Source organism: Pleurodeles waltl, chromosome 3_1 (genome assembly GCF_031143425.1).
Source record: "Pleurodeles waltl isolate 20211129_DDA chromosome 3_1, aPleWal1.hap1.20221129, whole genome shotgun sequence".
Taxonomy (NCBI): domain Eukaryota; kingdom Metazoa; phylum Chordata; class Amphibia; order Caudata; family Salamandridae; genus Pleurodeles; species Pleurodeles waltl.
The window spans coordinates 356,863,707-356,876,083 of NC_090440.1; the positions used below are offsets into that span (position 1 = coordinate 356,863,707).

The 12,377-nt window shown below is 47.6% G+C and overlaps 1 protein-coding gene across 1 annotated transcript in view; it reads left to right on the plus strand.

The window, feature by feature from the left end:
* Positions 1-8,529, plus strand: part of DTWD1 (DTW domain containing 1) — an 87,014-nt gene extending 78,485 nt beyond the window's left edge. The window contains exon 5 of the mRNA XM_069222520.1: positions 8,212-8,529. Within this exon, the coding sequence (XP_069078621.1) occupies positions 8,212-8,441 (230 nt within the window). The 3' untranslated portion in view covers positions 8,442-8,529. The remainder of the gene's footprint in view (positions 1-8,211) is intronic.
* Positions 8,530-12,377: the final 3,848 nt, after the last annotated feature.

The following is a 12,377-nucleotide window of genomic DNA, read 5'->3' on the forward strand; positions in this document are numbered from 1 at the left end:
TGTGTGAATGGTAGTGGGGGTGGTAATTGCACGTGAGCGGTGTGTGGTGATGGAGGTAGTGGATGAAGATATAGTGCATGCAGGTGTGAGTGGAGACAGGGAGGGAGGAGGAGGACGTGGAGGAGGGGGACACAGTGAAGGCAGTGGATGTTGGTGTGTCTGCATGGGGATAGTGCTTGTGTGAGTGCCTGTGGGATGTGTGGTGCTTATGTTTGCCATGTCCACTCTTGTGTGTTGATGAGTGTGCATGCTGGTCTGATGGTGTGCTTGGGATAGGCTGAGGTACAGGGGATTGGGTCTGGGTAGAGGAAGTTGGAGGGGAGAGGCTGGGCACAGGGAGAATGGCTGCCATCAGTGCTGAGGCCAGAGCCTGAAATGCTCTCTGTTGGGCCACCACGCCAGAATGAATGCCCTCCAGGTATGCATTTGTTTGCTGCAAATGCCTCTCAACACCCTGATGGCATTCAAAATGGTTGATTGCCCAACAGTGAAGGATCTCAGGAGGTCAATAGCCTCCTCACTGAGGGTAGCAGGGCTGACTGGGGCAGGGCCTGATGTGTCTGGGGCAAAGGAGATGTCCACCCTCCTGGGTGAGCGGGCACGGGAAACTCGATGAGGGGCTGCTGGGAGTGCGGTGCTGGTATGGGGGGTGGCGGCTGTACCTGTTGTTGCGGTGGGCACAGAGGTGCCTGCCACGGCAAGCGAGCTCCCATCAGAGGAGGAGTCTCTGTCGCTGGTGTCTGATCCTGTCTCGTTGTGCAGCTCCCCTCACCCTCTGTCCCACTGGTGCCTTCTGACTCTGTTAATTTACCCTCCAGGGCCATGTGGGTTGCAGCTCCCTCCTGCTCCGGTGCCAATGCTCCTCCGCCAGATGATGCTAATGCACACAAGGACAGGGTGACAAAACAAAAAGGGGGGGGGGGGAGACAAAGGAGACACATGGCCAATGCCTGCAGCACCACTACCATTGGCAGACACAACACACAGGAAGCAGCCCTATGCACTAAGCCATGCACTAACAGTGCAGGGGCAAAGCACATGCCCATGGGGGACTCTGTTTAGACCCATTCCATGCACAGCTGGAACCCATGGGAGCCGGACTAGGTGTAGAGAGCAAATACCACCTTTGGGGTTGGAGTGGGACTGAGCCTGCAAATTTATGGATCTACCTTTGCACATCTGCCCTGGCCTAGGGGAACCCACAGCCCACCTCCCCCACCCAGACACCTCGTCAAGCACACAGAGTCAGCTGAATGAGAGTGTACTCACCACTTGTGGCTGCTGTGATGTCCTCAAGCGCCCATCCAACTCAGGATATGCCACCGCCAGGATCCGGTACATCGGGGGGGGTCATGGTGCGATGGGTACCCCTTCCATGTTGGGAGGCCATCCCCACCTAGGCCTCCACCGTCTTCTTGCTCCAGTGGCGCAGGTCCTCCCATCTTTTCCGGCAGTGGGTGCTGTGTCTATGGTAGACCCCCAGGGTCTGCACTCCCTTGGCGATGGCACACCAAATACCCTTCTTCTGGTGGGCGCTGACCTAGAGGAATAGTGAAGTATAGAAGGATGTTACTCTCCCGTACAGTTCTTCTCACACATTGGCCACAAACCTCCCACCCTGGCCCAGAACAACATACACTCACCATCCTCACATGGTCGCCTGTCCCCCCACCCTGTCTCTTCCATCCACAACACTCCATACAGTCATGTCCCATCCACCATGCACACGGTTCACTCACCGTAGAGTAGCGAGTACTGGAGAGGACCCCTTCCACCAGTTTCTCCAACTCCTCCTCAGTGAAGACAGGGGCCCTTTCCCCAGACACTGTAGCCATAGTCGCTTCCAGACGCAGGTCACAGCAGCACTTGCAGTGTAGGTCCTCTCCTGTTGAAGCTCAGGTATCAAGTGAGGGAACAGATAGAAAATGGCAGTCACGTCCGCGGCGGTGCGTACTGTCACCGCTGACGTACATGGTCATTGGCTCCTGGAACCCGTAGGGCCCAATGATAACCAATGCTGAATTGCGCAGCTGTCTTCGACCGGCTACCACGACGCTGCACAACGCCAGCGCAGTTACCTCATTTCCCCTTGTCCCTCCTTACAGGTCAGGCAGCCGCCACTTCAGGGGGCCACATGGCAGGCCAACTAACTGCATCACACCTATTTAGGCCAGGAATACGGACAGACAAAGCAGACAAAGGCACACAAAGATAATTTCATGATTGTGCTAAACAGCTTTGTGAAACCTATGTGGTGTATGACCCTCTGCTCACCCTTCGTCTCCATAGGGCACGTCCGCTGGGGCAGGTGAGGAGATAGCGGCATCCTCCGGTGTACAGACCCCTGGTGGACCTGTCGACAATGGAAGACAGACACATCACTATTACCTACAGACTTGATCGTGCAACAATCCAGGAACTGTTTGCCCAGTTGGAGCCAGACCTGATGTCAGCTATCCGCCATCCCACAGGAATCCCCCCTCTAGTGCAGGTCCTGTCAGTGCTCCATTTCCTGGCAAGTGGGTCCTTTCAATCAACAGTGGCCATGGCATCATGGATGTCACAGCCAATGTTCTCTAACGTGTTGTCCAGAGTGTTATCTGCCCTGCTGAAACACATGTGCAGCTACATCGTTTTCCCTCAGGTGGAGGATCTGGCCACAGTGAAAGGTGACTTCTATGCCCTGGGACATATCCCCAATATCATTGGTGCCATTGATGAATGTGCAGATGGTGTGTTTGGCAGACCAGTACATCTCCCATGTGAATGCCAAGTATCCATGCTCAGTGCATGACGCTTACATTTTGAGGAATAGCAGCATCCCTTATGTGATGGGGCAACTCCAGAGGCATCGTGTGTGGCTAATAGGTGAGCCCAAGGTCCCCACCCAGTTTAAATAGGTGTCTGGGTATGGGAGATTCCCTAATGTTTTAAGGATGTCTAACAGTTGTCCCTCGATAACTGCAGGTGACTCTGGTTATCCCAACCTGTCATGGCTACTGATCCCAGTGAGGAATCCCAGGACAAGGGCAGAGGAACGCTACAATGAGGCACATGGCCGAACTAGGAGGATAATAGAGTGCACCTTCGGCCTCCTGAAGGCCAGATTCCGGTGCCTCCATCTGACAGGTGGCTCCCTATACTACTCACCGAAGAAGGTGTGCCAGATCATCGTGGCATGCTGTATGTTGCGCAACCTAGCTTTGCAACGCAAGGTGCCTTTTCTGCAGGAGGATGGGCCTGATGCTGGTCTTGTGGCAGCTGTGGAGCCTGTGGACAGTGAAGAAGAGGAGCCAGAAGAAGAAGATATAGACAACTGAAACAACATCATCATGCAGTACTTTCAGTGAGGCACAGGTAAGAGGATGGCACTGCTTCCACATCTCATACTACTGTAGGACATAGCATAAATCTGCCTTTTTACCTCTGTGTATGGATCCTAACATGTCACTTTGCCTTTCCATTTCACACATCTGGATCCCACTTAGTGCCCTCAGCTATGTTTACTGCTGCCCAACAACTGTGTACCATTGGTTTGTGAACTTGAACATTGACAGTGCTATATTTCTGAGAGGTTGCAGTTATACATTTTTGAAAGTGCAGACTGACTCCAGATTGATTTGTTGTTTCAAGGGTGTTTATTTCAGTGCCAATAAGTGGAGTGGGTGTGCAGTGGGCTGGGGTGATGGTGGAGGAATGTCCTTGGTAGAGTTCAGTCTCTTGGTCTCCCAGTTGCATTGTCCATGGGGGCATAGGAAGGGGGGCAATGGCACTTTAAGGTGGACAGGGTGACAAAGTGGGACAGAATGGTGACAATCAGGAGGGTCTTATTTCCTGGCTGGGGTCTTGGCAAGGTTCTCTGTCTTGTTCCTGGATCTCAGGGACCGTTTGTGGGGTGGTTCTCCTTCTGCAGGGGGTGAGGTGCTGGTGGCCTGTTGGTCCTGTGGCGGTGCCTCCTGTCCACTAGCGCCGGCGGAGGTGGAGGGCTGTTCATTGTCCAGGCTAGTGTCAGGGGCCCGTTTGTGTGCCACTGTGTCCCTCATGGTGTTGGCCAGGTCTGCCAGCACCCCTGCAATGGTGACCAGGGTGGTGTTAATGGACTTCAAGTCCTCCCTGATCCCAAGGTAGTGTTCCTCCTGCAGCCGTTGGGTCTCCTGAAACTTGCCCAATACCGTGCCCATGGTCTCCTAGAATGGTGGTATGCTCCCATGATGTTGGAGAGTGCCTCGTGGAGAGTGGGTTCCCTGGACCTGTCCTCCCCCTGTTGCACAGCAGTCCTCCCAGCTTCCCTGTTATCCTGTGCCTCTGTCCCCTGAACCGTATTCCCACTGCCACTGACCCCAGGTCCCTGATTGTCTTGAGTTGGTGGGTTTGCCTAGGGCCCCTGTAGTGGTGGACACACTGCTGATTGACCTGTCCTGAGGACAGAGGGATGGGCCCGCTGTGTGTTTCCTGAGGGGGGAGGTTCAGTGGTGGTTTGTGACTGTGGCAGGGGAACAGAATGTCCAGAGGTCCGTGATGGGCCGGGCTGGTCATCTTGATCCAGGCGTGCGGAGCTGCTGTCATCACTGTGGGCCTCTTCTGTGGGAGGACTGGATATGTCTGGCACCTCCTGTCAGGTGACGTTGGGTATGGGTCCTGTTGGGGTGTAAATGCAGAGTTTTAGTATCTGTGTGTGCCATCTAGTGCATTGGGTGAGTTACCCTCTACTCCTGTGCTTTCATTATTGTGTTTGCCCTTGTGTGATTAGTCTTTTGGCGTCTGGATCGGTATCTGTACTGGACATGCTTTGGTGATGGGGGTCTATGCTTTGTTGTTGCATGCAAGGCTTGGTAGTGGGATGGCTGGGTTGTGATAGTGGGGCATATGTGAGGTGTTGGAGTGATGAGGGTGAGGGTGAGGGTAAGGGTGGGGGTATGTGATGGCATGCAGGTGGGGTGGGGGTATATGGTAGTTAAGTTATGACTTACCAGAGTCCAGTCCTTCTGCTACTCCTGCGAGGCCCTCAGGATGCAGTATTGCCAAGACTTGCTCCTCCCATGTTGTTAGTTGTGGGGGAGGAGGTGGGGGTCCGCCGCCAGTCCTCTGTACAGCAATCTGGTGTCTGGATACGACTGAACGCACATTCCCCCGTAGGTCGTTCCACCTCTTCCTGATGTCATCCCATGTTCTTGGATGCTGTCCCACTGCGTTGACCCTCTCGACAATTCTCCGCCTTAGCTCCATCTTTCTAGCAATGGAGGTGTGCTGCATCTGTGATCCGAATAGCTGTGGCTCTACCCGGATGATTTCCTCCACCATGACCCTGAGCTCCTCCTCAGAAAACCTGGGGTGTCTTTGAGGTGCCATAATGTGGTGTAGGTAATGCGTGAGGTGATGTTTGTTGTGCTGTGTGATGTGTTGTGTTGGGTTGTGTTGTTTGAGGTGCATAGATGTTGTATGGGTGATAGTGTAGTGTGCCTGTGGATGCTGGTGTTGTGTTTGCTATTCTCTCTCAGCTTTTTAAAAAAAATGTCATTGTAAGGGTTTGTGGGTAATGTGGGTGTGTGTTTTATCGTGTTGTGAGTGTGGTGTGTGCATGTGTATCAGGTGTGTGTGGTTGTGTTTTGTAAGTGTATGTGTATTTTGAGCGCGGCGGTGTGTACCGCCAATGGATTACCGCGGTTGAAAGACTGCTGCGTTGATTCGTGGGTCGTGATAGTGTGGGCGTATTCTTGTTGGCGTGACGGTGTAGGTTTTGGTATCGCCAGTTTATCACTGACCTTTGGTGTGGCGGACTTGTGTGGGTGTCTAAATTTCGGCAGATTCCGAGCTATGGGTCATAATAGCTGTGGCAGAATTCCGCGGCTGCGGCGGTGTGTTATATTCTGCATTTTTTTATTGTATTTATGTACATTGGTATGGCCTCAAACTTTGTGTTATACTACTATCAAGCAGGGTCTGTCTTCACCTTATGTTAACCAGTTTCCTTTGTTGCATATGCATGTTTTTTTGTAGACGGACGTGAGATCCAAGGGGATGACTTTTGAGGTGCCCGCCATATTTGGAGATCGCCCCAGCCCAGCTGTGGTGTCTGGCCCCTCCGAGGAACCCCCATCATACCCTCAGAGTACTTTCAAATTGTTATTCCCAACTTAATTCATAATAGAATACGAAATAGTGCACTCCTATTCAATTCTTACTGTGTAATCTAAGTGCCTAATCTAATCCAGGTGGAGTACATGGTTACAAAAAACAAATTCGAAGCAAAAAGCTTAGTAGAAAGAAAAGGAAAAAAAAACCTTCTTATTAGAGACAGTTGCCCTCGCGCCATGCCAATGTCTCCCATCTGTTAAAATGCCACAACTATAAAGCGTTCTCGGCCACACGCAATGTGGAAGGAGACAAGTCCATTATACTCTTGACCTGGCTCGTCTGCTCCAGACGGAGGTGCACCCCATTACGTCACTTAGGAGAATGGATGACTACCCCATCTTCACTCAGAGGCGTTCATTAGTGCTTTCCATGACTATTGTGGACACCTCTGCTCTAGTCTCTTCAACCCTTCGCCCCATCAGATGCTGTAGAGGGGAAACAGCATTAATAACAACAGCGAAACCACGGAAAACCTTTACAGTGAACAACTGTTTTTACAGAATTTTTTTTTGCCATGAGTATGCCTTTACCGCAGATGCTTTACAACGAATTTCGAAATGAAGGCATGAATGGTAAAGGCATACTTGTGGCAAGAAATGTACATGTATTTGTAAGTATTTGACAGGTAAGTGGTTTTTTTTTAAGTGGATATATATAATATGAGTTTAGGGTGGGTATGGGGGTTTGGATTGTAAGGATATTTTTAGGGTTGATATAGGTTTTGGAATGCCAGAGGAATGTTCAGGGTGGGTATGGGGTTTTGGGTAGTAAGGATAAATTTAGGGTTCAGGGTGGGTATGGGTTTTTGGGTAGTAAGGGTAATTTTAGAATTTAGGGTGGGTATGGGTTTTGGGTGGCAAGTGTAATAATTAGCGTTTAGGGTGGGTATTTTTTTTGGTGGTAACTGTAATTTTAGGGTGGGTATGGTTTGGATGGGAAGGGTAGTGTGTGGGTTTAGGGTGGGTATATGTTTTGAGATGGCTATGATATTTTTAGGGGTTGTGGATTTATAGGGTGATATAAATTTTTTTGCCACGAGTATGGCTTTAACATGCATGCTTTTCCCACAGTACCTGTAAAATACTTACATTTTCGTGGCAAAGGCATATTTGTTGTAAAACAAATGTGTTATAGAGACCTTCGTGGTTCCAGAGTCCTTGTAAAGACATTTGTTGTGAATGCCGTCGTGATTCCTAAGCACAACCAGGCTGACAAGTGTGAGGAGAGCGCCGAGGTGGATAGCACCATCAACCTGCAAGACATACAGAAGGATATAACATTCCTGTTCTCAGGCAAAACCCCAGGCACAGATATGGGCTGCCTGCCGAATCCTGTAAGGTGTGCTAGATAAAGGTAGCTCCTAAGCTAAGTCTCTTTAACAGAGCTAGTTTATCACAACATCTTACACAAATGAATATAGCATATAGTGCTATGATTATTTTCCTTATCTTCTCATGTGCATTGCTTGTGTGAAAATTGAACGCCGCACCCCATACATAGCCATTGGTCAAGGTTCGCTGGGGGTTTTAGGGACAGAAAGAAGTGGTCCAACAGCAAGCAGGAAGCTAAGCCCTGTCCACTTCCAGATGGGTATGAATAACAGATCAGCAACGAGCATTTATGTTGAAAAGTTGTTTTAGGACATTTTGAACAATATCTGTTGAAAAAATAATGTAATGTAGTACCATGTTTGCAATGCCCTTAAGTATATTTTGGGTTCGATGCCGATTTAAGTAAGCTAAGATTGCTCCTTCGCAGTCTCTTTTTGGCTATAAGTTAATTGTGATTATTGAACTTTACTCAACATGTTAACACTTGGCAGCGACAATTCTAGGATTCCTTTTGATTTCAGATTTGATTTTAACTATGATTAATGTATGTTCTTTAGCCAGTGTTGTGTTTATTACCAAATCATCTTTTGGGTGGGCTAAAACTGTCTGATATAAACAACCTTTTCCAATATGCAAGACGTATTAGAACTGTTTTTGTGAAGTTGATTGGACTGATCTTTTTATTCTTGAAAGAGCATGCAAAATGGCATGTTAACAAACATAAATGTTTACCTTTTTCCATCAGGGTTGGTCCAAGTTGAATTGACAACAAGAAAAACTTGTTTTTGGAGACACCAAAAAGGGAAACCGGACACCTATCTTTCTACAATTGAAGCCATTTACTATTTTCTAAAGGACTATCATATGCACATTTTGAAAAAAGATTATGAAGGAGAGTATGACAATCTTCTCTTTTTTTTCTCATTCATGTGCAAATTAGTAAAAAAGGCAAAACAGTCAGCTGGTAAATTATAAATCACACCACCCTTTTATCTGACTGCAACGCCAACTTGTTGGTGAATAAAGCATTGTGGTTTTATTTTATAAAAATACTAAACCTAAATGTGTTCATTGTGAGTTATTATATTATGCATTTGTTCTTCTCTATAAAAACAGTAACAGATGGGTTATTCATTGAGAGGCCGACTCCAAACAAATTCTGTAAAACAGGGGAATGCACTTAATGTGGATGGATGAAATGACCAGGTATTGTGTACTGAAATGTACTCCAGCCAGGCAGTAATAACTTGCTTTTATTAACCGCTGCTGTGTTGTTAACAAAAAAGAAAGAAGACATAAACTCTTTACAATACAGACGACATTTACAGTACCCTCACGTAAATTGACAAAACATACCATGTTTCATATGTCATCCGGGCACGATAACGTTGTGGGCAGCTTCCCTATTGTTATGGGTTGCTGGTTATGTGACACTGAAGCAAATCATGTAATTGTGTAAACCAATACAAGTACTTACAAATATTAGACTGAAAACATATCATGGTACCATAACATCCAATCATCTACAGTTGGGTCATTGAAAGTTCTCAGTTAGTGTCTTGTCTAGTTTCTTTACTGTTTGACATCCAGTTAACAGCACTCTTTAAAAGGTTTGAAAGTGATTTAAAAAAAATACATATATACCTACATACATGTAGTCATCCCTTTTCATCAATTGGTCTGGTCTAGTGTCATTCACATTTTGTTTACGCCCACCACAGCATGCAGCATGGTCAATGGGTCAGCCTCGCCATCCATTGGCTGTCTTCGGTATGTGTGACAGCATTTTGCTTGTGTATAATGTTCACATCAACCTCAAAGAAGCTCCCTTGAGTACCAGGGCTGACAGTATAATGGCATTTTTCCTTCTTTACATCTGTGTTCGCATCAGAAAGGAGTTTGCTTTGAAACAGTGGTGTTCATAAGTGACGGCTTGCTCTTAGACTAGCTCCGCTACAGTCCTCACTACACCATCAGATTTTGCATATGTTTTTACTTTTTATTGAACGTTTCATTAATTAAATTTTTTTCATCTCTCTGTTCTTGCCTATTACTAGTATGGGGCAACCAATTTTCCTAACATTTGTAGGCATCATAATCAAAAGTAACATGTTCAGATCGTTACAGAACTTTCTGTCATTGAGTCAGTTAGGGGAATGGGAGGGCTGCACCTTTTGGCAGCAACAAGTGGGGGTAAGGATGCTTTGCACCAACCAGCCAATCAAAGCCTGCACTACCCTCCCAGCATGACTGAAGGCAGAAAAACAGCCTTGCCTTCTTCTAAGAAATGTTTACATGTGCAGTGGTCCTCTCGGGTTCATTCCAATCCTTGAGAGGCCTGTACGCTTTTCTGTAAATCCTCCATCTTTGGATATGACCCTATGTTTCAGTGCGTTTGGATATATTTGTGACATTTATTGTGGATCTCTTTTGCCCTTCTGTCACAAGACTAACATCATGGTCAAATAACACATTTAAGTCTACAAATTCCAATTTCGGTTGTTTTTCCTTTTGTTCTCAGAGTGGGAGCTACACTGTTTTTCTTTCATTTCGTTCTACGCATTAAAATAAAGGAAGCATTGTCAAAGTCAATAGGTCACTGCTCCGGAAGCTACAGGCCAAGGCAGTGCTTTTTTATACTTCTGTTAAACTTAAACAATTATGGAAAAAATAGAGCAGGCATTGTAGGTTATTTTGCACACATCATTATTCTGTATGAGTTACAGTTGGGATTGTGCTTTGTGCTCTGAAAAGGAGAAGCGTTGAGAGTGCAGCTTGTGTTTGCCAGACTGGAAGTGATTGAGATCACTTAAGTAAACTCAAGTATCACGTGGGAATTTACAGAGGTATAGCTTCTCCTAGGGAACCTGCTATGTTCACATTTGTAAGGGCTTCCCATTGAGTGTTTACATCTGTGAATTTTGCATCTCTAAAAGAATAGTAAATTGTTCATATATTTCTTGAAGAGAAGTCCAAATGTCATCAGCAGCCACGTACCTGTGCTTGAGGAGTGGCAGGAAAAAGATGGCAGAACTTGGAGTTTATTTGGCACCCTTGTACATTCAGGGGAGTAGCAAGGACACACTTGTCTTTGCCATGGCAGCCAGAACAGAAGTGAGTGAGATCCCTTAAGTAAACACAATGCCATTACTCTACTCGAGGATTTCAGATTGTTTGGGAAATTATTGAGATACTGTAAGTAAATGTCTCTTTTTGTATAGTCACCCCAAGTTTTTGGACAGATGCTGCTGATTTTTCGATTCAAAGTGCACGGAGGCCTCCTAACCAGACCTCATTGCCAGTGCCCTGACCCTAACACATGTATGTCCGATTGGCCATACCAGATTGGCATAGGCTAATTTACTTGTAAGCACTTGGTGTATGGTACCCAGGGCATGCAAGTTGGAGGGTCATTTCAGGGATTGCAGCACTGGTTATGCCCCTGTGAACCCAAGCCACGTACAACATTTCTTCCAGTCCACCACAGCAGATGTGAAGAGCAGATTCTGATAGAGACTTCTAATTACAGATTCCTTACCTTTGAATTCTCCTGAGGCGTCAGACTGGATCTGGAAGATTATCATGAGCATGGCCCCTGTGTGCGATTAGGTGACATTGATTGGCCGCATCTGTTGTCGGCGTTGTCTGCACCAGATATTACTTTGCGGTTCCTATATAGGTGCCACCCCGGGGTGCTGGCGTCCGTTCTTCTCTTTCTAAGCCAGCAAGTACTGATCCAAAGAGAGCTAACCCTCATTCACTTTTTGATGTTTTTTTTTTTTTAAACTTTTTGTTGAGAATTTTTGAGTTTTCTTCTCCTGGTGCATTGAGGGTTTCCTCCAGAAAGACCGGCTTCAAGCCCTGTGGATCCTGTTATCAGGCAATGTCCATGATGGATCTGCACCTCATGTGTCTTTGGTGCCTGGAACGTGCCACAACCCGAAGTCATGGTCCGAGTTTCAGGCCATGCATCCGAAGGCTTTGAGGGAGCGGTCCCTAAAGCTGATGGTGGCCCAATGCTCAACACCGCTCAAGTCGAGATCTCCGTCGAGAGGAAGGTCCTGGGATCGGTCACAAAGTCCTCCATCATCGTCAGTCCTCGGGGTGATTGGGTTTAACTTGGGTCATAAGAACAAGTCGAAGCGTTCTTTGATTTTTCCTTGTCTGTCAGCCACGAGACAAGGAAAAGTTGAAGCTTTCTTAGATTTATTTATTTTTATTTATTTATTTTTTTCCCCTCCTGTCTGTCAGCCGACGAGACAGAGGGAGCATCGACGCTCGAGGCCTCGTTCTGCAGAACATGTGTCTGGGCTGACGCCTTGCCTCCCTGAGTTTCTGGGAGCCGGAGTAACCCCTGCCCAACTCAGAGTTTTGCAAGGCCATGCGCCTCATTTTTGGACAGCCCGACATCGCTGGAGCGCCTTTGGGCCCCGCGGAGTCAGAAGGGGCCACTTTGGGTTCCTCAGCCTCGTCGCCAAGGGGCACCAAAAGATCCAGTCCTGGATCTGCACCAGCATCAGTCATACCTCTTCAACCTTCCCTGACACCATTCCCGACGCCGATGATTCCAGCCCTGTCCGTGCCCAAAGGCGGCGCCTTCCCCATTGTGATCCCCGACTTTGACATGGAGCCAGATGGGAGTCCTAAAACACCTACTCTGGCAGGAACCCTGCCTCGTAGATCGGATCCTGAGCCCTTTTATTATAGGTTAGGCCTTGGGAATGAATGGGAGGGTTCACTGGACCCTTTAGTATACCAGCCCAATGAAGATATGCACGGGAGACTTGGGTGGGGCCAGTGGGCTGGATATTTTTCCAGATACTGGCGTGCTTTTTCCCCCCCTACCGTGGCTATGGAGGAAGGAGCGTCTTATGCTATGGTGGTGAGAAGAGCAGCTGAGGTCCTGGAACT